This window comes from Nyctereutes procyonoides, unplaced genomic scaffold (genome assembly GCF_905146905.1).
Source record: "Nyctereutes procyonoides isolate TBG_1078 unplaced genomic scaffold, NYPRO_anot_genome, whole genome shotgun sequence".
Classification (NCBI taxonomy): domain Eukaryota; kingdom Metazoa; phylum Chordata; class Mammalia; order Carnivora; family Canidae; genus Nyctereutes; species Nyctereutes procyonoides.
In genome coordinates this window covers 65,736,163-65,759,545 of record NW_026575126.1, presented here as the reverse complement: position 1 = coordinate 65,759,545, position 23,383 = coordinate 65,736,163, and the positions used below count along the sequence as shown (strand labels likewise).

The following is a 23,383-nucleotide window of genomic DNA, read 5'->3' as shown; positions in this document are numbered from 1 at the left end:
CTTCGGCCCAGGATGTGATCCTGGGACCCAGGATCAAGTCCCACATCGGGCTCCCTGCATGGAGCCTGCTTTCTCCCTCTGCCTGTGTCTCTGCCTCTCTCTCTCTGTGTCTATCATGAATAAATAAATAAAATCTTAAAAAAAAAAAAAAGATAAAGGTCTATGAAAAACTGAGGGAAATTGTAATACATATATGATACAGATAAATATTAATATGTAAAGAGTGGTACAATTCAATAAGAAATGAATAAACATCCCTATATTTGACTGCGAATTACGGAAAGCTCCCAAATAGCAATGGATTAGACAAGATGGAATTTTGTTTAACCTCACATATAAGAATGTGTATAGCAGTGAACAGCCCAGGAGTGGGACACTCACATTAGTATAGTGTACAGCTATAAAAAGTGATGCTAGGGTCCCTGGCTGGTTCAGTAAGTAAAGCATGTGACTTGATCTCAGGGTTGTGAATTCAAGCCCCACATAGTTGGGGGTAAGAGTTTACTTAAAAAAAATTTTTTTTTCTTAACTGATGCTGTATATACCTATGTTTTATTTTTTTTTTTAATTTTATTTATTTATTCATGAGAGAGAGAGACAGGCAGAGAGAGAAACAGGCTCCATGTAGGGAGCCCGACGTGGGACTTGATCCTGGGTCTCCAGGATCAGGCCCTGGGCTGAAGGCGGCACCAAACCACAGAGCCACCAGGGCTGCCCTATACCTATGTTTTAAAACGTAGGAAAAGGGATGCCTGGGTGGCTTAGTGGTTGAGTGTCTACCTTTGGCTCAGGGCATGATCCTGGAGTCCCAGGATCAAGTCCCACATCAGGCTCCCTGCATGGAGCCTGCTTTTCCCTCTGCCTGTGTCTCTGCCTCTCTGTGTGTGTGTCTCATGAATAAATAAGTGTTTTAAAAAATCGATAGATAGATAGATAGATAGATAGATAGATAGATAGATAGATAGGAAAAAATATGGAGAGGCGCCTAGGTGGTTGTGGTTAGTCGGTTAAGCCATCCACTCTTGCGCAGCGGTTTGGTGCTGCCTGCAGCCCGGGGCATGATCCTGGAGACCTGGGATCGAGTCCCACGTTGGGCTTCCTGCATGGAGCCTGCTTCTCCCTCTGCCTGTGTGTGTGTGTGTGTGTGTGTGTGTGTGTGTGTGTGTGTGTGTGTGTGTGTGTTGCTCATGAGTAAATAAATAAAATCTTTAAAAAAAAAAAACATAATAAAAAAAAAAGCGGTCCACTCTTGATTTTGACTCAGGTCATGATCTCAGTGTCCTGGGATTGAGCCCTGTGTCAGGCTCCAAGCTTAGCTGGGGAATCTGCTTGTGTATTCTCTCTCCTCCCTCTACCCTTCCCTCTGTAGGTGTTTTTTCTCTCTCTCTCTCTCTCCCTCTCCCCCTCCCTCCCTTCTCTCTCTTTCTCATAAATCAATCATTAAAAAAAAAAAAATGAGGAATGTCTGAGTGGCTCAGTCAGTTAAACATCTGCCTTCAGTTGTGATCCCAGGATCCTGGGATTGAGCGCCACATCAGGTTCCTGCTCAGCCAGGAGCCTGCTTCTCCCTCTCCCTCTGCCCGTGCCCCTTCCCTTTTTTTTTTTTTTTTTTTTTTTTTTTTTTAGGATTTTATTTATTCATGAGAGACAGAGAGAGAAGCAGAGACTCCTGACTGAGCCGTCCAGGCATCCCTCCCCTGCCCATTCTGCTTGTGCTCATTCACTTGCTCTCAAATAAATGAAAACCTCTTTTAAAAAAAGAAAAAAACAAAGAAGATTTACACATAAAACACCAGCAGCATGTAGCTGGGGTCACAGCCCAAGTTACACAGGGCAAACAGTAACATCAGTGATTGATGAATGTAAAGTGGGCTGGGTCTGGGGCAGTAGGATATGGTGCTGACTGCGGCAAATAGGAGAGGGTGTAGGCCCTGTCCAAGGCGCTACTTTCCTCCCACAGATTGTCACCAAGTGCAATTGTACTCATGGTTACCATGGCTTCAGATTCCCTGGAGAAGGTGGAAATCTGTACTTTATTCTGATATCTCCTGATTTTTAAAGATGGGCCATTAATCCAAGTATCTTTAAAACATGTTTCATGCCAGCATTCTATAAGCCAAAGCAAAGATCATTGGCCACCAAATTTTACCCCTGGTGCCTGATATCTCCAGTATGCCTAAGAGGAGGTGTCAGGGTAAAAAGCTGGCCCTTGTGTGAGAACCACAGCAAACCATTCTTTGGGCCTAACCTTAATCCTTGGAACTCCCAGTTTGAAAAGCAGTGAGTCCTCAGTGGGAACCAGGTATGTGCTTGTCAGGAACCACCTCCTCACTGGGCAGAAAATTAGACTGAGGGACCTAGGAATTGCTCTTACTCCACAGCTTTGCTACCTCCTGAGGCTCTAAGTAGGCCTGCCTCCTGCCCCCCAACCCCCTGCCTTGCCCTCTCCCCAGTGACTGAAGGAAAGGGCAAACTGTAAACAAACAGGTCATCCTTCTGTTGTTTTTTTGTTTTGTTTTGATTTTTGTTTTTGTTTTGTTTGTTTTTTGTATATTTTTTTTATTGGAGTTCGATTTGCCAACATACAGTATAACACCCAGTGCTCATCCCGTCAAGTGCCCTCCTCAGTGCCCATCACCCAGTCACCCCATCCCCCCGCCCACCTCCCCTTCTACTACCCCTTGTTTGTTTCCCTGAGTTAGGAGTCTCTCACTCTCTCTGATTTTTCCCACTCATTTTCTCTCCTTTCCCCTATAATCCCTTTCACTATTTTTTATATTCCCCATATGAGTGAAACCATATAATGATTGTCCTTCTCCGATTGACTTACTTCACTCAGCATAATACCCTCCAGTTCTATCCATGTTGAAACAAATGGTGGGTATTTGTCATTTCTAATGGCTGAGTAATATTCCACCGTATATATACACCACATCTTCTTCTTTTTTTTTTTTTTTTAAAGATTTTATTTATTTATTTATGAGAGATACACAGAGAGAGAGGCAGAGACACAGGCAGAGGGAGAAGGCAAGGAGCCTGATGTGGGACTCAATCCCGGGTCCCCAGGATCAGGCCCTGGGCTGAAGGCCAAGCTAAACCGCTGAGCCACCCAGGCTGCCCTACACCACATCTTCTTTATCCATTCATCTTTCGATGGACACCAAGGCTCCTTCCACAGCTTGGCTATTGTATATTGTGGACATTGCTGCTATAAACATTGGGGTGCAGTGCAGGTGTCTCGGCTTTTCACTGCATCTGTATCAAAATCCTAGAAGAGAACACAGGCAACACCCTTTTTGAACTTGGCCACAGCAACTTCTTGCAAGATACATCTCTGAAGGCAAGGGAAACAAAAGCAAAAATGAACTATTGGGACTTAAGATAAAAAGCTTCCGTACAGCAAAAGAAATAATCAACAAAACTAAAAGACAACCTACAGAATGGAAGAAGATATTTGCAAATGACATATCAGATAAAGGGCTAGTATCCAAGATCTATTAAGAACTTACTAAACTCAACAGCAGGGACGCCTGGGTAGCTCAGCGGTTGAGTGCCTGCCTTCTACCCAAGGCATGATCCTGGAGTTCCGAGATCAAGTCCCACATTGGGCTCCCTGCAGGGAGCCTGCTTCTCTCTCTGCCTGTGTCTCTGCCTCTCTCTTTGTGTCTCTCATGAATAAATAAATAAAATCTTTTAAAAAATAAATAATAAACAGCAAAGAAACAATCCAATCATGAAATGGGCAAAAGACTGTTGTTGGTTTGGTTCAGTGGAAGGGGGGACAGCCCATAGCTGCAAGTGCTCCCCAAGGTAATCCATGGTGCCTTCTGTGGGACATACCTTCCCGGGACCTGGCAGTTCTGCTGTCACTTCCTCAGTGCCATGCAGCCAACATGCCGGGGTCTGAGCATCTCTAGGAATTATGTGAGGAAACAGGATTCTTTCTCTTGCTGCATCTCCTACAAAGTACTCCCCCCTCTGCGTTGCTTTCCAGAAACAAAGAGCTGAGTGGAGTTACTCATCAGAGTGTGTCGAGCCACTGGCCTTTTCCTGGCCAGTGCACTTTTTCTTTCTCCTCCCACTTATTCTTGTTCCATCTCCTGCCACCTCCCTCTTACTTCTACATGTGGAATTGGTTAAAGTTTTCTTGTGTCCTGTTACCTTGTTTGGGTGCCGTAGCATGAACTGCCCCCTTGTTTTCTTGTTGAATTGTCGTCTTCCACCCTGAGAAAGGTTCTGTATTTGCTCAGAATAAAGTTCAAAAGGAAGATCAAGCAAATACAAATCCCTCCGATTTCCTCAGGCAGCCACAACCAGAGATTTGGTTCCATTTGTCCCTTTCCCATCAAATCTGGGATCAGCCCCATTTCCTTGATTCTCACCAGGAGACTGATTGGATTCCTAGCCAGCATCTGTTGGGGCTTCTGAGAACACAAAGCCATTCAGAAGTTCAGGGAAACAAAGCATGCCCTGTCATCCAAGCCTGTTCTCCGGCTTAATTAACCAGCAAGGCCAGGAAGAATCTCTTCGTCCCTCCGTGGTTTGGAAAGAAGTGGAGTTTTATCCCTTCATGACTAGAGATTGCTTGGGAACCTGAACAAATTCTGTATGAGAACTAAAATGATGAATGTAACTTGCTTTCTATGTTACCAGTAGGAAGCCAAAAACATTCAACCACGGGTCTTAAAAAACAAGATGTCATTTTAGAAAAGAAACAAGCAAACCTCAGTTTTTTTTTTTTTTTTTTAATGTTTATTTATTTATGATAGTCACACACAGAGAGAGAGAGAGAGGCAGAGACACAGGCAGAGGGAGAAGCAGGCTCCTTGCACCGGGAGCCTGATGCGGGATTCAATCCCGGGTCTCCAGGATCGCGCCCTGGGCCAAAGGCAGGCGCCAAACCACTGCGCCACCCAGGGATCCCCAAACCTCAGTTTTCTGATTGGGGGGGGGGGCAGAATGCAAAGCCACATGTGGACACATAAGTGAGCATACTCCTGTTTTGCAGTAGGAGAAGCTATTCTGGTGCTTGACTGGATCCACATCCACTGACCCTTTCCTGTCCACGGGCAGCTGAGTGAGCAGCAGAGGCCAGCATGGCCTGCCTCGTCCTTAGACGCTGTGGTCAGAAGAGCAGTCACCTGGCAGTCTGGATCCAAGAAGTGGGGCAGAATTCTTAATAGCATTTTTCTTCTTTAAATAGAAAACAAAGTCAGTGTTTATCTTGGGTGTTGGTCGCCAGAAACTGCACAGAATAGTTTTCCACAACTTTTTTGATTTTTGAATATAAGAGCAAAAAGATTGTTTGATTCAAATAAAACCCTAGGGCTTTTACAACCAGTTTACAATTTGATACCATTACCACTCAGCCATTTGGTCAAAAGGCTTATTTATTTTTCCCAAGCCTGCATTGAATTGAACCTGACATTGACCTGTGCTAATATATTTCATTCTATAATAACTCTCTAAGGCAAATGTGTCATCCCACTTTCACAAAGACTGTGGTCTGTAAACATAGAACTGCTGCAGCCCAGGCTGTTTCTCTTGGCATCTTAAACCCACCCACCTGCCTTCTTGAGTCTGTGGCTCCAGCACTGCCCCAACAAGATCAGAGCCTAGGGTGCTGGGTGGCTCAGTGATTGAGTATCTGCCTTTGGCTCAGGTCGTGATCCTGGGGTCCTGGGATCGAGTCCTACATCAGGCTCCCCACAGAGAGCCTGGTTCTCCCTCTGCCTCTGTGTGTGTGAGGAAGAAGGAAAAAAAAAAAACGTGCCTAGCATCTCCTTGCTGGGGCTGGTGTGCAGAGGTTACCACACAACTTTGAGATCTGTGTTTAAGTGGCCAGGAAGAGGGAGTGTTGCAGGAATGGAGGGGAGAAGAGCATTTCAGAGCTGACCCAGGAGAAACAGAAGACCCGTGGGAAAGGTAGATAAAAGGTGAAGTCAGTAACTGGATTACTGGATTTTGGCTTCAGCATGTTTCCTTTTTTTTTTTTTTTTTTTAAGACTTTATTTATTTATTCATGAGAGACAGAGAGGCAGAGACATAGGCAGAAAGCTCCATGCAAGGGAGCCCAACATGGGACTCGATCTCAGGACTCCAGGTTCACGCCGAGCTGAAGGTGGTGCTAAACTGCTAAAGCCACCTGGGCTGCCTTTTTTTTTTTTTTTTTTTTTTTTTTTTTTTTTAGTAAGCTCTGTGCCCAGTGTGGAGCTTTGAACTCCAGACCCTGAGATCAGGAGCTGTGTGCTCTACCAACTGAGCCAGTCAGGCACCCCTGTACCTTCTATAAAAGAAAGATAATGTGAGCCCCCTTATTGCCCCATCAACCCAGTTTCCACAGCTTGTCTCAACATCTTATTTCTGTCACTTCTAAATACCCCCTTTTCTGTTACAACATGGGGGCAGGACCAATTTTCCAGTCTGCAGATGAAGAAAACAGGATTCGGGTGACATGGTAAAAGTGAGACACAGGCCCAGGTCTTGGACCAGATGTCAGTTCCTTATACTCCAGAAGTCTCCATCCACACCCTGGAGCGACAGGTCACAAATTTGGCAATTCACCAGTAGGTACTGAGCCCAGTGATCCGGCTGGGCCTCCACAGAGGGGTAGGACTGTTGTTGGACCCTCTCCCCATTGAGTGAGTTGCTGATGGTAGAAGGGGGGCGACTGGCATCTCCAAACCTTAATCAGGTTTAGGTGTCCCTGAGGACTTTACCCAGGGTGGCAGCATGGCTCAGTCTAATAAATACAGCATGTAGATATGTGTCATCTTCAGTGAATGCCCGCAGGTACCAGGCTGAGCACTTGACCCTGATAGGACTCAAAACATGGCCACATTCCACACTGCCTCCAGGTCCCTGTAGGGAACTCTAAATGGAAAGGTTTTTGGGTATCAGGCCTCTGACCTGAGGAGATAGCTGCAGAGGCCATCCAAGAGCCTGGCTGTCCCTGCTCCTCCCCAGCCCGTTGTCCAGCCAGCCCCCCACTGGGCCATTCCAGATCCCAGCTGCACAGCATGTGCCACTGCGGGCTGTGCTTCACCCTCCTCCCCCCAATTTCCTGTTGCAGGGGGACAGCTGGAGCTGGGGGTAGTGTCTGGTGTTCCTTAGAGATCTGCAGCCGATCTGGGAATAATTTGAAACTAAATCCTCAGCCCTTTGGAAGCCTTTTATGAAATCATTGCAAGTTTATTAACAACAGCTGTGGCCACACATGACCTGGATCCTAGCCCCAACTCCACCCCCAAAATTGCAGGAGGGAAGCAGCAGTTGACTTGGAACTCCCCATCACCTTTTTAAGGGGAGGAAAAGTTAAATGAAGAAGAAAAGTCACCCATCCTTCTTCCGTGGTCACAGGAGGCTGGACAGCAGGCAAGCGGCTGGCCAGCCATGGTGATCAGAAATGGTGAAGAAAACGGGCTCAAAGGGACTTTTCAAAGCTTTGGCAAAGCAGCCTGGGGCGAAGTGCTCACATGTCTATTTTAAGGCCCTTCAGCCTGTGCTGGCAATTATTGTCAGCATCTGATTGGCAGAAACCTCTTTCTCCTCGAACCATTTGCAGCTTCTCCACTTCATCCTGTCCAGACCCTGCTGCTCACGGGGAGCTGCAGAGCATCCTTGTTGAGGGGCAGATTACAGAGTCAGGGTTTGGGCCATTTTTTCTTAATTAAAACCTCTCTGGTGGACTCTGCCTCCCTTCCTGCCAGCCACTGCCGTGCTGAGTCTGTGTTTTGGGGAAGCCTGGCCCCGGCCATCAATCTCGTGCCCTGCCATGCTCCCCACCACCTCCATGTGAAGCAGGCGTGTCCAAGTCCTCCGAATCAGGCCAACACTTTGTGTCCTGCTGAGCTCAAAGGACTTCAGGGAGAGGAAATAGAACCTCCTTCCTGTTAAGTCACAATCCACTCATTTCTTCCTTTAAGGCATTCTCCAGAACTGCGGGGCAGTGAGCCTCCACACCCCATTCTGCTGTATTCCTTTATCCTCGGCACTGCGTTTGGAGAGCACTGGCCCACTGTGGGTGCTGTGCCTGCTTCCTTCACAGTCTTCGTTGCATCTGATTGTGGTCTGTGGGTTCCCCTCCCAGGGTGGCCATGGGTTGCAATAGAAATCGCGTAGGTGATTCTCTTGGACCCTGGCCTGGTAGTCTGTTATACTTGGTTTTTTGAGATCCATGTCTCCCATCCTGGGACATCTTGACCGCTGACTGGTATCTGCTCCCTCCTCTTTCAGCCTAGTCTTGCTTATATATACATTCCATGGATCTGTGTGAAAATTTTCACCAAGATTAGGAGGGGCCAGACGCCCACAGAATGGAAGTTATCCAGGCTTACTGGATCTTATTAAAGCCCATCCCAAAGGCCAGATGGAGGAGCGCTGGGGAACGTATCAGCCTCAGTGGCCATTCAGTGGGCCTCTTGGGGTGTCCAGTGTGGTGACTACCAACAGAACCATTTGTTCTTCCCACAGTCAGACCGGCCCAGTTGGGCAGGGTGTGAAGGGGGAGCTTGGGCCTCGAGACAGTCCAGTTTGGCCCCCAACCCTGTGGAGGGCAGAGTAGCCTCTGGTGCCTGCAGAGTTCAGAGCTGCCCAGGTACCCTGGGGGCTGCCAGAAGGAGCAGCAGGCTCTGTGCTGGTCTCAGTTTCACTTCTCACAACTCCATGATCTTCAGCATGCAACTGCATCTCAGAGCCTATTTCCTCTAGATAAAATCTTTGTCAGCCCCTCGTGCCTGGGAGAGACACTTAGCGTGTACACGTGAACTAGCATAGGACACATGAGGAGTGGGACCTGAGTGTGCAGAGCACAGCCTTCCAGAAGAGAGCCGGGCCAGGGAGGGGTGCAGTTCTGAGTGAGGTGGGGACACAAACACATCCAGAGGGAAGTGGGCTAAGACATTCCCAGGAGTTCTCTCTGGGGAGAAGTTACTGGGGATTTTTTTTTTTTTATGTGTTCTGTTAAACTTTTTTTTTCCCTAAAAAATTGCTTTAATGTGTATGAGAATCAAAACACTGGTCTTTCGTGGCAGAAAGAGAGAATTCCGTGAGACACTGATATGCAAGTAAGTTGGTAGTCTCGCAAGAAAGTGTGTGTTCCTGCTCTGGAGATGAGCTGAGAACAGTAGCCCCAACAGAGGCAACAGGGAGCCCACCACCATGAGCCAGTAGGGCCTCTTGGGCCTCAGCAGTAGAGCCTGGCCTGCACCTTGGGTTCCTGGCTCAGGAAGTAAGGTTTGTGGGCTCTGTCTGGGTGAGAAGATGTGCTGGCTTTGTCTCAAAGGCCAGGTGCCAGGGGAAGCCAGTCAGAGGCCATCAAATGGATCTTTTTTTTTTTCTTTTTTTTCTTTTTTAAGATTTTATTTACTTATTCATGAGAGACACACACACAGAGAGAGAGAGAGGCAGAGACACAGGCAGAGGGAGAAGCAGGCTCCATGCAGGGAGCCCAACGTGGGACTCCATCCCAGGTCTCCAGGACCACAACCTGGGCTGCAGGCGGCTCTAAACTGCTGCGCCACCGAGGCTACCCCGAATGGATCTTTTTTAAGGGATATGTTCACTTGTGGGTGAGCTGACCAAGAAAAGAATTCCCTAAAAATTTCCAGGGAAATGACCCCCTTCTCTGCTGTGTTGGCTGTTTGTCGTCTTGAATGGAGGTGTTTGTTTCGCCCTATTCTCTTGTTGTATTTAGTGGAAAAGAGATTTCGGAGTTCTGCCCATCCCAGAGAAAGGAACCCTCTTGTATTTCAAGGAGGTTAAGATGCACTTATTCTAGAACAAGGCAGGCCCTCTGACAGTGCTTGGGGCAGGGCAGGCAGAGTTCCAGGGGCCCTGCAGTCCCTGCTCCAGAAGCTCCAGTTCAGAAACCTGTGGTTTATGTGGTTAAGAGCTCAGGCCTCAAGAGTGAAAGGCCTGGATTTGAACCTCACTGTGTCTCTCTTTCCCTGTCTGTAATATAGAGGTTAATTAATAGGACCTAACTGGTGGAATTGTTATGAAGATTCATCTCTGTGAAGTGCTTACAACAGGAGCTGGGACATAGCCCTCAATAAATGTGAGCTTTGCGGCCGCTGTGCCTGGCCCTTTGTAAAAGATCATTTGCTTCTCACAGCAAACCTGTGAATGGGTTCCATGTCAGATTGTGGAGTGTAATAGGGTCACCCAGCCCAGCTCTGTGGAGCCTTAGAACTGGAGCTCTTCCTATCACGCCAGCTGCCTGTCCGCTAGGAAGCCAGTGCTACTTTAAGATAAGACCTGTGGTGGCCAGCCGCTCCAGCACGCCTGGATTTCCTGTGGGTGACTCAGCCCCTTCCGGGGGTGCTGGAGGTCAGGTACTTCGCTGACCTGGCTCCCATGCCCGGCTCTCTCATCTGCTTTCCTTCTATTGTTCCCCACTTCCAGCAGCCTTGGTGTGTCCTAGATTTGCAGAGTGGCAAGCCTTTTTCATAAATGTCCTGGTTCACTGTGAATGATGACACTTGGTGTACTTAGAATGTTACCCAAGGGAATTCCCCTCCAGAAAGGCCTCGAGAGCCCATCTGTCCCTCAGCCCAAACTAAGGGGACCAGTCTTCATTTTTTTTTTAATCTCATTCAACTCTAAAGCTTGTCTCATTAACTCTTTTTGTTAATGTTGTTTTTTTTAAAGATTTTATTGATTCGTGCATAAGAGACACAGAGAGGCAGAGACATAGGCAGAGGGAGAAGCAGGCTCCCTGCAGGGGGAGCCTGATGCGGGACTCGATCCTGGATCCCAGGATCATGCCCTGAGCTGAAGGCAGACAGTCAACCTGCTGAGCCACCTAGGTGTTCCACGTTATTTTTTTTTAAATCACAGTAAAATACGTATAAAGTAAGATTTGCCATTTTTAAAGTATATGTATGATCCAGTCTGCCTTCACCCTTGACTTGAGGAGCTTTAAATGCTTAAGAGAAAAAAATAAAAATAAAAATAAATGCTTAAGAGAAACTGTTTGGGAAGGAACCTCCACCCCAAATGAAGTAAGAAATCTTCCCCGTAGAGTCTAACAAAACCTGAATTTAAAAATACAAATATTGAAAGCATTTGCATTCTTAGTTTCTAAACAGTGTCCTGTGACTCCAGGCAGTTGGAGGAAGTTGAAATCTGAACCATCTGACCCTTACTCTAGCTGCAACTGACAGTTTACTTAGTGCCCCTAATTGTCAGGAAGCGCATCGCCTGCCCCACGAAAAAGCCATAGGGACAAGTGTTAGAGGTATCCCCCAGTCTCTACCACTTTTCCTGAAACTTCGCATCTTTCTAAAATCTTTATTTCTGGGTTTTACATTACTTTCCTGCCTTTAGTAGTGAGTGCTCCGTGACAAGTCCTTTACATACTTGAGTTCATTCCGTCTTTACAACTGCCCATTTTGTAGATGAGATACCGAGATTCGCTTAGTTGGAGGTACCACAGAGCCCCTGCTCTTCTACTGGACAGTTTTCTGGATCAGTACTTTTTTTTTTTCTTAGATTAAAAATCCTTTTTTCCTGGACCTTCCACTGGCAACAAAGAGGTTTGGGGACACCTGGGTGGCTCAGTGGTTGGGCATCTGCCTTCGACTCAGGTCATGATTCCAGGGTCCTAGGATCGAGTCCCATGTCAGGCTCCTTGCATGGAGCCTACTTCTCCCTCTGCCTGTGTCTCTGCCTCTCTGTGTGTGTCTCATGAATAAATAAAATCTTTTTAAAAAAAAATGAGGTTCATCAGCTCCTTCTCTAGATAATTGGTAGAATGTATCTTTACATCCACATGGAGACCTGCAGACTGTGTCAAACTACACTGAGTTACCAGAGCCTTTCCGTCAGTTGGCTTAGTGGTTCCTTTGTAGAGGAATCTGTTCCATCTGGAGTATTCACAGAGAGGCTAGATGACCATGTCTTGGGATTTTTAATGGAGAATTTGCATGTGTTATCTGGGAAACAGACATGGCACCTTTGAAGGTTCCACCCAGCAAGCACTTCTCTGATGTGTATAAGCACTCAGCAGCTCTCTCCTCTTCCTCTTGCTTGGCTCAGAACACCTGGCAGGGTGAGGCTGAGAAAGATTCAGTTGTATGTTAAGAATTTCCAGATGTTAGAAAGAATGTGAAAAGAATCTTGAGACCAGTAAGTTTGGTCTGTCATTTGGCACCTGAGGGAGGGAGGATGTTAGCGAATTTAACAGGGCCTCTCAACTATTGCCCCCTGAGCCCACAGCCTCCAGTGACTATATCCTAAGTTCTTTTGTCTACCAAACAAGGGGAATATATTACATAACTATTTGTTGATTCCATCAGCGTGACTTAGTCTCATTGTTGATCAGAAGTTTAACCAATAAACTTAGAATAGTGTCTAGCACTAGCAGGTGTCCAATACATACTAATTGAAGGATAGTCCTGACTCTTGAAATCCCCAAGATTCACACCTCTATGGTGAAATCACTGACTGCTGTCTTGGTGGTGACATTAATAACTTGCTGAGTAAACATCCAGACAGTCCATCGCTCAGGTAGGGCTGCTACGCTTTCTGCTGGTCCAGGGAGGGTGCTCCTCCAGCTCACATGCCCTCTTCTGTGGTCTTCCATTCACATCTCAGAAGTTCCCTGGATGCCATCAGTTGCTCAGAGCCTCAGATCAGTGTGAAAAATCCAAAGCTATCACTGAAACTGTTCCAGCCCAGGACACACCTGTGTGTGGGGAGACTCCAGTGCCTTGTCTAGGAAGCACCTCCTCAAGTACTGGAACTTCCTCTGTGCCTCCTGCCCCCATCCTGGGCACTAGTGCCCTCCTCACACTTCTCCCCAGCTTGACTGTTCCTAACTCCTGAAGAAGCAGCTGGAACACCCCAGGAAACAAGCCCACCTGTCATTTAGTTCAGATCCACATAGTTGGTTATGTTCCACTCCGTTCATCATGCTCTTAAACTGCAGTGCCCTTCCTCCCACACACAGGCCCCAGCCCCCGACCACCATTCCACTGGCAGAACGCAATTCCTTCTACAGCCCACTAGCCGTGTAGAAACTAAAGACCAGCTTCAGGGCTCAGGTGGCCTGAGTAGACATTTGTCTACCTGAGTTCAGGGAATCAGGAAGACTGTTGGGCTTTGCCCAAAAGGGTGTCTTGCTCAGAGTTCCTAGACTCTGGTTCTGAAACTCCTCAGTCCCTGCCCACCCCAGAGCCACCCCCTTCCCACACCTGCCCACCTTGAGCTGCAGAAAGGCCTTCCTCTGTTTACTTTACACCTAGGGAACAAAGCAGGCTCTTGCCCCTCCCCCAGGCAGCCACCACCATATACAGTCCCACTTCTGAGCCAGGCCTTTCAGGTGGGCTTCCTCATGGGAGCATCATCCACTGATGAAGGAAGGAGACCCTCGGGGTCTGGGAATGAGTAGTGTGTTGACCGGAACAAGCCGGCCTCCCCCGGGTCCCAGTGGGGTCTCCGCACTGCATGGAACTGGTTGGAGCAAGCTCACCATCTTGTTGCTTTTCTTCTAGGAAGACGATGAGAAGCTAATTGAGGAGATCCAGAAGGAGGCTGAAGAGGAGCAGAAGAGAAAGAATGGAGGCAAGCGCTTCCCCAGCTTGGGCCCAGTGCCCAGTGCTCTGTGTTTAGGGGGCGGGGGACAGGCTCCACAGCTGGCCCTTCACCCAGGGAGTGCTGGCCTTCAGGTGGATTGAGACACGATCTGCCCAGGCATCCATCCAACTCCATATGGTAGAGGCTGTGAAAGCATAGGAGAGTTCCCATATCCCCTTGGTGGTCAGGAGGTCCCCAGGGGTGGGTTTGAGCTAAGGACATAGAACCCAAACTAGACTAAAAAGACCATAGGCCCACCCTGGCCTCTCTGACGTCACAAAAGAATGAAGTGGGATTTCTGGGAGTGGCACCCAGGTCCTGGCTCTGAAGGAAAGTCCCTCATAGAATCTGCCACCTTCCAGGGTGATCCCTGAGTGAGCACTTGGCCAGCTGAGGGGGTTGGTGCACACACACACACTAATCAGCCTTACGATGGCCTGGGCACCTCTCCTGTGTCCATAGGTCAGATATGCCTGGCCTGGGCTCATGCTCTGGGCTCTCAACTTGGGAGAGGTGGGATTGAGGTCAGGATATGCAGCCCTGCTCCCAACTTGCATGCAAGCACAGTTGGTTTTGTTTTCTCTACTAAATCCCATCTCCTGTTCAGAGAACACCTTCAAACGCATCGGGCCCCCCTTGGAGAAGCCTCCAGAGAAAGTCCAGAGGATTGAAGCCCTGCCGAGGCCTGTCCCACAGAACCTGCACCAACCACAGATCCCCCCCTATGCCTTCGTGCATCCGCCCTTCCCCCTGCCACCTGTCCGGCCCATGTTCAACAACTTCCCTCTCAACATGGGCCCCGTCCCAGCCCCCTACGTGCCCCCTCTGCCCAATGTGCGTGTCAACTACGACTTTGCTCCCGTCCATATGCCTCTGGAGCACAACCTGCCTATGCACTTTGGCCCCCAGCCACGGCATCGCTTCTGACAGCTTTGCTCCCCGCTGCCTCCCAGGAGCCCCACCGCTGAGCAGCCCAGACTGTGCAGGGCCAGGGGTTCCCTAGATCCCCACCTCACCCCCAAGGCCATGCCTTCTGAGTAGGGATGATGTGCTTAGCTCTCAAAAGGATAGGCTGGGTTTTTTTCCTGCTCCTTCCTGGGAAGGGGCACTGTCCCTTGAAGAGCGGCCAGCAGGCGGGTGCCCTCAGGTACTTATAAAAGGATGTCTGGCACTGGCTAGGCCAGAGATAAAGGGGACATTGGGGCCTCCCTAGAGAGTTCTGTCTGAGTGGCAGTGCAGGGACCCTCACCATGAGGTAGCCCTTCTCTGCTCTACCAATCCCATCCCTACAGACAGATGGGGGAAGTACTTGTGTCTGTCCCTTCCCCCTGGCAGACCCACACATCTCTCAGTTAACCATGTAGGCCTTCCTTACCGCAGCACAGTCTGAGGTGTGATAAAGCTGAAGCAGCAGTTGGAGGGAGTTGGGAGTTTGGAGAAAGCTTAGCCATCTGAACCAGGTCATGAAGGCTGGGTTCTTGCCCCACCCCCACCCCAACACTGCAGCCCATCCCCCCACCCCTGCCCCAGTGCTGCTGCCCACCCAGAGTGAGATGCCCCCTGCTGCTCCAAGCCAGTTGATCCCAGTGAGGTGGTGGCAGAGCCATGTCCCCAGGCCTGGGAGCACTGCTCAGGGTGGGGAAGCTGCAGACTCTATCCCCCAAATTCAGAACCCCAGGCTGCTGCCACCGTTAACTATTCAGGTCTCTCTTGTCTTTGGCCCACTCAGATGAGACCACAGAGAGCCATCTCATGCTATCAGTTCTGTTCTGTAGTTTAAAGAAATATTTGCTGTTTACTCACTTTGAACTTACTGGGTTTTCTGTGGCCTACTAGAGTTTCTCTCGTTCAGTCTCTGGAAAGTCAAATCTGTTACCCCATGCCAGGCAGCCGATGAGAGCGGGATGGTCCTGAATCTTGCCAAACAGAAGGTCCTTTCAAGGCGCCAGTGACAGGCTTAGTGGCTCTCCCAGGCAGCCCAATTGTTGGGAAGCCTTCTTTACCACCAACCAGGTAATGAGCAGCTTCTCCCCTGAGGTTTGGTGGTAGCTACGGGTTTCCACAGAGGAACAGAGGACCCAGACTATAACCAGCACCCACCTATGGAGCCACCCTTGCCCGAGGTCAGGTGAGTCTAGCTCTGGGTCGGCATGGGGGGATCCCTGCCCCTTACCACTCATCTTTTCCTGGGCAGCCCCAGCCCACCCAAGGCTCCATCCCATGTTAACACCCGCTGTGCAGAGCAGAGCCCTCCACAGGAGTGACCCTGCCTGGTTGCCCAGTGTCAGCCTCTTTCACTTGCTATACCTGATGGCTGTTCCTAGTGTGTCTACACAGACCTCAAAAGGGTGAGCCTAATGGCCAAACCCCCCATCTCGGAGGGCCATGCCCAGGACCGTGCATTCTTGTGCATGGGCACCTGCTGCCATCACTCTAATGGATTTCAAGGATTAAAATGGGGAGAAACCTGCTAAGTTGTCTGCTCTTCCTTCTGCTTTTTCTCCAAGGGAGGGCTTTGCAGAGTTCTCTGGATTTGGGGGGTGGGACACACAAAGAGGGGCAATGCCCTGGGAGAGCCCTGGTGGGGGGTGCACTGCAGGGTATGGTGACAGGACTGAAGTCCCTTTATAGCTTGGTCCCTGTGCATCCCCAAGGGAGGGTCTCAGAGTGGTGAGCTTTCAGCAGATGTCCCACCAAATAGACACACCAGAATCTCCTGGGCCCCTGCAACCAGAGCACCAGGCTTTGCGGAGTGCTTTGGGCATCTAATAGGACAGGCCCCAGGTGGGTGGCATACCTCTTGACACTGCCATCCAGCAAGTCCCCTAGAACTTGGCAGGATTCCCCCCAGCACAAGAGGGAAGGGATCAGAATAATTGGTTTGCCCCCAAGGCTGAACTGAGGACTTTTTCTTTGAGATGAATTCTGGATGTTTCTAGCCATGCACAGCTGCTAGGGAACTGAGGGCACCCAGTTTCTAATGTCCCTCCTTGTGCTGGACTGTAGAGCGGCTCCCAAGTCTGCAGCAGCACAGTTGCTATTTGGGTCGAAGTCGTTGCCCTGAGTCCTGACACTAGCATGAGGTCCCACCTGTCTGCAAAGTGACCCTCTGGGTGCCTGTGTCCCAGAGGACCCCCGGGCTTCTTGAGAAGCCTGCACTAGAGACCACTTGGGAGAGAGGGAACGGTGGTCCCCAAACAAGCCAGCAAGGGGCTGCAAGGTGTGAGGAGAGAAAACCCACAGAGACCAACCAGTGTTGGGGAAGAGGCAGGAATCCCAGAGGCAGCCTGGCACACCCCCTGGGCCACCGTGTTTGCTTCCCCAAGCCAGAGACTGCCCAGCGACAGTCCTGTTCTACTTGCCTTAAACTGGAGAGAGGAATCTAGTATTTGCACTTAGCAAAGGTTTTAAAACTTAAAAAAAAAAAAAATGCATGACTTGTCACTTTGTATAAAAATAGCAAAAGTGATTAGTTTATTAAATTTTTTTCTGTACCTTCTGGTAGTAAAATACATCCAAATAATTCTGTTTAAACTACTGTGTGTAAAAAGCCTGTATCATATGTAACTTGGACTTTTTGTAAATAAATGTTTGTGCACTACGTTCCCTCCAGTCTCCTCTGTCCACATGGCACCAGCAGGCCCACCATCCCCACAGGATTACAGGGGAGTGCTTGGGTCTGTGAGGCCACTGCTCCCCAGTAGCAGATGCTGGCTGCTGCTGGAGAATTACTGGTCCTGTCCCTGAACACCTGGCCCTGTGGGGAGAAGTGAGACTCCTGTCCCTTGTTCCCAGAAGGAAGATCGGGTAATGTGTCACACTGACCCTGCTTGGTTGGCTACCAAGGCACAATTGAGCACAAAGGGAGGGGGTTTGTTTTTTGGCACAGAGGCCCCTTCCAGAAAGTGTGTTCAGCCCCTCTTCCAGGTCTGGGCCGCAAGCCACTGACTAGCCTGGAAAGCTACCTGCAGAGGCTGGACCCAGCAAAGGATGGGAGGAAGCACGTCGTCTTCCCTCCAGGACCAGGAGACAAAGCTCCTGAGAGCGGAGCATCTGAGCAGGGAAGCCAGCGTTGAGTTCCTGCTGCCAACTGGAGCCACCTCCCTCAGGCACAGCCCTCCCCAACAGAGTCCCAAGTATGCTGAAATAAATCCAAGACAAAACATACATGCATTCCCAGCTTCAAAATAGTCCATGCCATCCATCCTGTCCTTGTGCTGGTACATGTTCCATATTTTACATATTTGCAGCCATGCCCTGGTCAATTTGTCCCAAGCTCCCAGCAAGGAACAAGGCAGTGGCTGTTTTCCCTGTCTGCTGCCACATTTTCCACTCCACCCAAATAACCAAGGTCCTATTCCTCCTGCCTTCCCCACGCTCCATGCACATACCCACTTGTGGGTTCTCCCGCCCTGGTTGTTACTACAGTGATTCCAGGGGCATCTGGCTGACTCCGTGGAGCAGGTGACTCTCAATCTCAAGGTTGTGAGTTCAAGCCCCACATTGAGCGTGAAGCCTACTTAAAAAAAAATAAAAGTGATTCCACACCTTTAAATGGGACCTGCCTTCCCGCTCCCCCCCCCCCCCGCCCACCCTTTACAACCACAGAGCTCCCTCTCAGTCTGATTGGTTGGTTCTCTTTCTGCCATCCTGATGGAAAATTTGGGTGCTTCTCACTTTCTGCCACCACTCCACACCTCAGTGAGCACCTTGGATGTTTCAAAGGATGTATTTTCTAGGAGCAGAGTTGTGCCTAAAAGGAATGGGGTATGTATTCTATGACTTTTGCCAGATTGCTCTCCAGACTCCATGACAAAAAAGTGTCAACCCACCAGTCCTGGGCTGCGTCCTCACCCTTCATGGGCACATCTTTGTTGCCATGGTCTGTCGGCCACCCGAAGACCTGTCTCCTGGAATCTGACCTCATGGAGATGCTTGAATGGACACATCTCCCTGTAGAGGGAACTGCTTTTTACAGATGCATGTGTAATTGTACCATCCAAACTTACTCTCCTTGAAGAGATAGATATATGTTATACACATTACATACACATTTATGTATACACATAAATGTTTGTTGTTTTTTTTTTCACAAAAATGTTTTAAAATAGGGATGCCTGAGTGGCTCAGCGGTTGAGTGTCTGCCTTTGGCTCCAGTCATGATCCCAGAGTCCTAGGATCAAGTCCCATATCGGGCTCCCTGCATGGAGTCTGCTTCTCCCTCTGCCTGTATCTCTGCCCACCCCCCTCCCTCCCTGTGTCTCTCATGAGTAAATAAAATCTTTAAAAAAATAAAAAATGGGATCCCTGGGTGGCGCAGCGGTTTGGCGCCTGCCTTTGGCCCAGGGCGCGATCCTGGAGACCCGGGATCGAATCCCACATCAGGCTCCCAGTGCATGGAGCCTGCTTCTCCCTCTGCCTGTGTCTCTGCCTCTCTCTCTCTCTCTCTCTCTCTCTCTCTCTCTCTCTCTCTCTCTCTGTGTGTGTGTGTGTAACTATCATAAATAAATAAAAAAAAAATTTAAAAAAGAAAATTTAAAAAAATAAAATTTAAAAAAGGTTTTAAAATAGAAAAATTTGAAAATACAGAAAAGGATCAACTTACCCAAAAGTAAGTACTGAAAATATTTATTTATTAGGGATGCCTGGGTGGCTCAGTGGTTGGGCTTCTGCCTTCAGCTCAGGGTGTGATCCTGGATTCCTGGGATCAAGTCCCGCATTAGACTCCCTACATGAGCCTGCTTCATGCCTCTCTCTGCCTCTGCCTCTCTCTGTCTCATGAATAAATAAAATTTAAAAGGGGGGGGGGGACACCTGGGTGACTCTGATTGAGTGCCTTCTCAGGGTGTGATCCCAGGATCCAGGATTGAGTCCCACATCTGGCTTCTTGCAAGGAGCCTGCTTCTCCCTCTGCCTATCTCTGCCTCTCTCTGTCTCTCATGAATAAATAAATAAAATATTTAAAAAAAAAAAAAAAAAGATTCATTAGGGCAGCCCCGGTGGCCCAGTGGTTTGGCGCGGTGATCAGCCCAGGGCCTGATCCTGGAGACCCGGGATCAAGTCCCACGTCAGGCTCCCTGCATGGAGCCTGCTTCTCCCTCTGCCTGTGTCTCTGCCTCTCTCTATGTCTCTCGTGAATAAATAAAGTCTTTAAAAAAAAAAAAAGATTTATTAGCACACGAGCAGGGGAGGGACAGAGAGATAGAGGGAATCGCAAGCAGACTCCCCACTAAAGGTGGAGCCCATTGCAGGGCCCAGTCTCAACAACCCTGAGATCATGACCTGAGCCGAAATCGAGCATCGCTCAACAAACTGAGCCACCAGGCACCCCAACTGATAATATTTGGATGCATTTACTTCCAGATCATTTTGCTCTGTGATATACATAATGTATCATAAAACCAGTAAGCCAGATGTGCAGGTTTGCATCCTATCATGAGCATTAGCAAGATATGAGCAAGAGCTTCCAAAATACAAATTTTTTTTAATTTTTTTTTATTTATTTATGATAGTCACACAGAGAGAGAGAGAGAGAGAGGCAGAGACACAGGCAGAGGGAGAAGCAGGCTCCATGCACCAGGAGCCCGACGTGGGATTCGATCCCGGGTCTCCAGGATCGCGCCCTGGGTCAAAGGCAGGCGCCAAACCGCTGCGCCACCCAGGGATCCCCAAAATACAATTTTTAATTAAATCCTTCTAGAACCTTTTGCTGCAGGCTTAAAAAACCTTTTCTTCTTGGGATCACATTTCTGCAGGCTGGTGCACAGCTATCCCAGCCAGCCTGCTCTTTGTTCTCATGACCCATGGGGGCACATGGCCCCACCTAAAACCTCATCTTCGTCTCTTCCCTCTCAGGATTAAGTCAGAAACAACTCCTGTCCTTGTTTCCTCTCCCTTCATCAGCACATCTTGGCAAAGACCACCCAGAACCGATCACCACCATGGCTTGGCTTTGCCCTAGATGATGCCAGTTAAGACCCTCATGAGAGGGGCACGGAGCCAGCACAGGCTGTTACCACGGTCACCAGGATCACCTGGGCCTGCCTCTTCCCTGAGTGGGGGTGGCGCACTGGGCCCCAGGCTGTCCTGTGGGCTCTCCAGGTGCAGCCCTGCGGGGCCCTGGGCAGGTCACTGAAGCCTGCTGCTTGAAGCAAAGTGGGAATAATTGCAACACCTTTTTGTCAAGCTGAGACAATTTGAGAAGGCCAGAGAAGAGCTTGGAGGCTCTCACATGATGAGAGCTGTGCCCACCTGCCCACGTCCATAATGCCTCCAGGGCTACACCGAGCCCCACGCAGAAATCACAGGCACACATCCCCCACGCATCTGAGAGGGGGCGAGAGAGCCTGGGTTGGGCCTGTCACTCAACTGGGGCAACAAGAAACATGTAACTAAAAGCCAGGCAGCTGGGAGCAGGGGACACGGCGGGGGTGGCCCAAGCGCTGGGGAGGCATCACGGTGTCTGGAGTCGAGATTGTGGCCGCCACCTCACAACTTGTCCTCCTCACCCGGGGCCCGTCCACACGGAGGCTGCAGGGCCGGTGGTTCTGGCGGTTCCCAGGAATCTGCATTTTTCAGCACCTGCATGTTGGGGTCACCACAGGGCCTTGGCAGAGTCCTGGGGGAGGAGGTTTGGGAGGAGGCCGCTGCTTGGCCTCTGGGTGGGAGCCCAACAGGAGGGAACACATCTGGGAAGGGTGTGGAGAGTCCCAGGGACCCTGGCACCAGCGGGGACTTGCAGGGAGAGGAGGCCCACGCTGACACTCAGTCCCCGTCCCAGCACCGATGGAGTAGGGCCCAGGGCACTCCAGGGCCAGGTGCGGAGCCCAGGTCTTCCGTCCAGACAGTGCATTTGTCAGCAAGGTGCCCGACTGCAGACCCAGTCCTGGAGGCCTGAGGATGCCACAGCAGCCCGGGCTGAGGCCCCAAGGGCCACCCTGATTACAGGTCAGGTGGAGGGGCAGGCGGGGCAGCAGGGGAAAACCGTGGGGCTCACGTCTGCCAGCCTGGAGAAGAGCTGGTGCCCCCGCCCATGGGAGGACCCAGCGCTGGACTAAAGGGCCAGCCTTTTTCGGACCTTCCTGGGAAACTTCCCTCAGGCCCTCTGGTTCTTCTGGGTGCCCAGGAGCAACTCCCTGCATGTGTGCTGTCCAGGCGCTGTCCCTCCGCCCCTCCCTGCAAAGCCTTGCCGCCTCCAGAACCAGCTGCCCCCTGCTCCTCCGGCCTCTCATCCACTGCTGCAAAAACCACAGGCCACAGGCCCACAAGGGCGCCTGGGGGGCTCAGTCGGCGAAGCGTCTGCCTTCGGCTCAGGTCATGATCTCAGGGCCCTGGGATGGAGTCCAGCATGGGGCTCCAGGCTCAGCAGGGGGTCTGCTTCTCCCTCTGCCTCTGCCCTACTTTCTCTCTCTCTCTCTCTCTCTCTCTCTCTCTCTTTCTCTCTCTTTCTCTAATAAATAAATATCTTTAAAACAAACAAATAAACGCAGCCCACAGTGGCAACCTGGAAAGCCCAGAGGAGCTGATTCTGACAGTGCTGCAGGTTGATGGGCTCAACCAGGCAGCTCTGCTCTCAGCTGGGGTTCGGCTGAGACTGCAACCTCCAGATGGCCTCCCCGAGGGCTGCTCTGCCTTGGCCTCTCGTCAGTTGTGGCCAGAGCCTCCGTCCAGCACGACACTGACCTCCAAGAGGCCAGTCCTGAGCAGAAGCCACCCACCTGGCTCCTCCTGGCCAAGCCCATCGACAAGCCACCCCGATGCCAGAAGCCCTCGCCTCCCAAGCAGAGACAGGACCATAAACCGCCACTCAGGCTTACCCTGAACCAAGCCCTGGGCAAGCATTCGCGGCCTGGGAAAGGCGGGCTGTCCCCCTGTGCCCAGGATGTCACCACACAGAGATCAAGGCCACAGCCTTCTGGGGGAGGGCCTTCATTCTCTCTTTTCTCTGCCCCAAGTCTGGTTCTCTCTTTCTCAGTCTCTCTCAGAGTCTCTCATTTCTGTCAAGATTGAGGCCACTTACAAAAAAATACATGACATAAAACAAGCAGAAAAACCAAACTGGAACACAAAGTAAAGTTACAGTATTAAAATGAACACAGTGCAGAAGTGGGGCTTTGAAGCCCGCCTCCACCAGGCAGCCTGGCCCAGTCTCTAAAAGCAGCTTCACCCTTCCCAGCAGCACACATGGACGAGCACATGAGTTATAAGGGTCACTCTGTCTATAAGGTAAACACGTGCCCACAGCTCAAAGGAAGGGTGCTCCGCAGATGACATGCATCTCTGCGGCCTGATGGAGACCCCCAGGTGGCCCTCTGCCCCAGGGCCCCCGGGGACCCACCCCAAGGAACAAACAGATCCAGCCTGGCACAGTCACCATGCAAGGTCCCCCAGCCCCAATAGGCTTCGGTGCCACCCATTGGGGGCTCTGGGGAGGCCTGGGTCTGGGGATGGAGTGCGTGGCCTACACGGTGCCCCTGCCCACATGGCCGTCCTCCTGGCCTGCTCAGCCTCAGTCTCCTGGGGACTCTGACACCTCCCCCACAGACATCTCCTTTCTCACCTCTGATGGGGAACAAGGCCAAAAAGGAAACCTGGAACATCCTGGAGGCCGGGTATCACCGAAGGATGTGGGGACACACGGTTCCTGCCCAGCTCTGCCATTGCCCCACTCTGAGCCACGACCCAGTCCTCTGTGTGCCTCTCCTCCTGAAACCCTGGCCATCTCGGGCCCATTCCCTGCCATGGAATATTCTCCACCATGCCGGCCTTCCCGCAGGACCAGGAGTGCCGTTCTGCTTGGCTCTGC

General features: G+C 50.3%; 1 protein-coding gene across 4 annotated transcripts in view; it reads left to right on the top strand.

The window, feature by feature from the left end:
* Positions 1–17,179, top strand: part of RNF216 (ring finger protein 216) — a 162,844-nt gene extending 145,665 nt beyond the window's left edge. For all 4 annotated transcript variants that reach the window (XM_055340350.1, XM_055340351.1, XM_055340349.1 and 1 more), the window contains 2 exons: positions 13,497–13,566; positions 14,186–17,179. In XM_055340350.1, coding sequence (XP_055196325.1) covers positions 13,497–13,566; positions 14,186–14,505 — 390 coding nt within the window. In that variant the 3' untranslated portion in view covers positions 14,506–17,179. The remainder of the gene's footprint in view (positions 1–13,496; positions 13,567–14,185) is intronic.
* Positions 17,180–23,383: the final 6,204 nt, after the last annotated feature.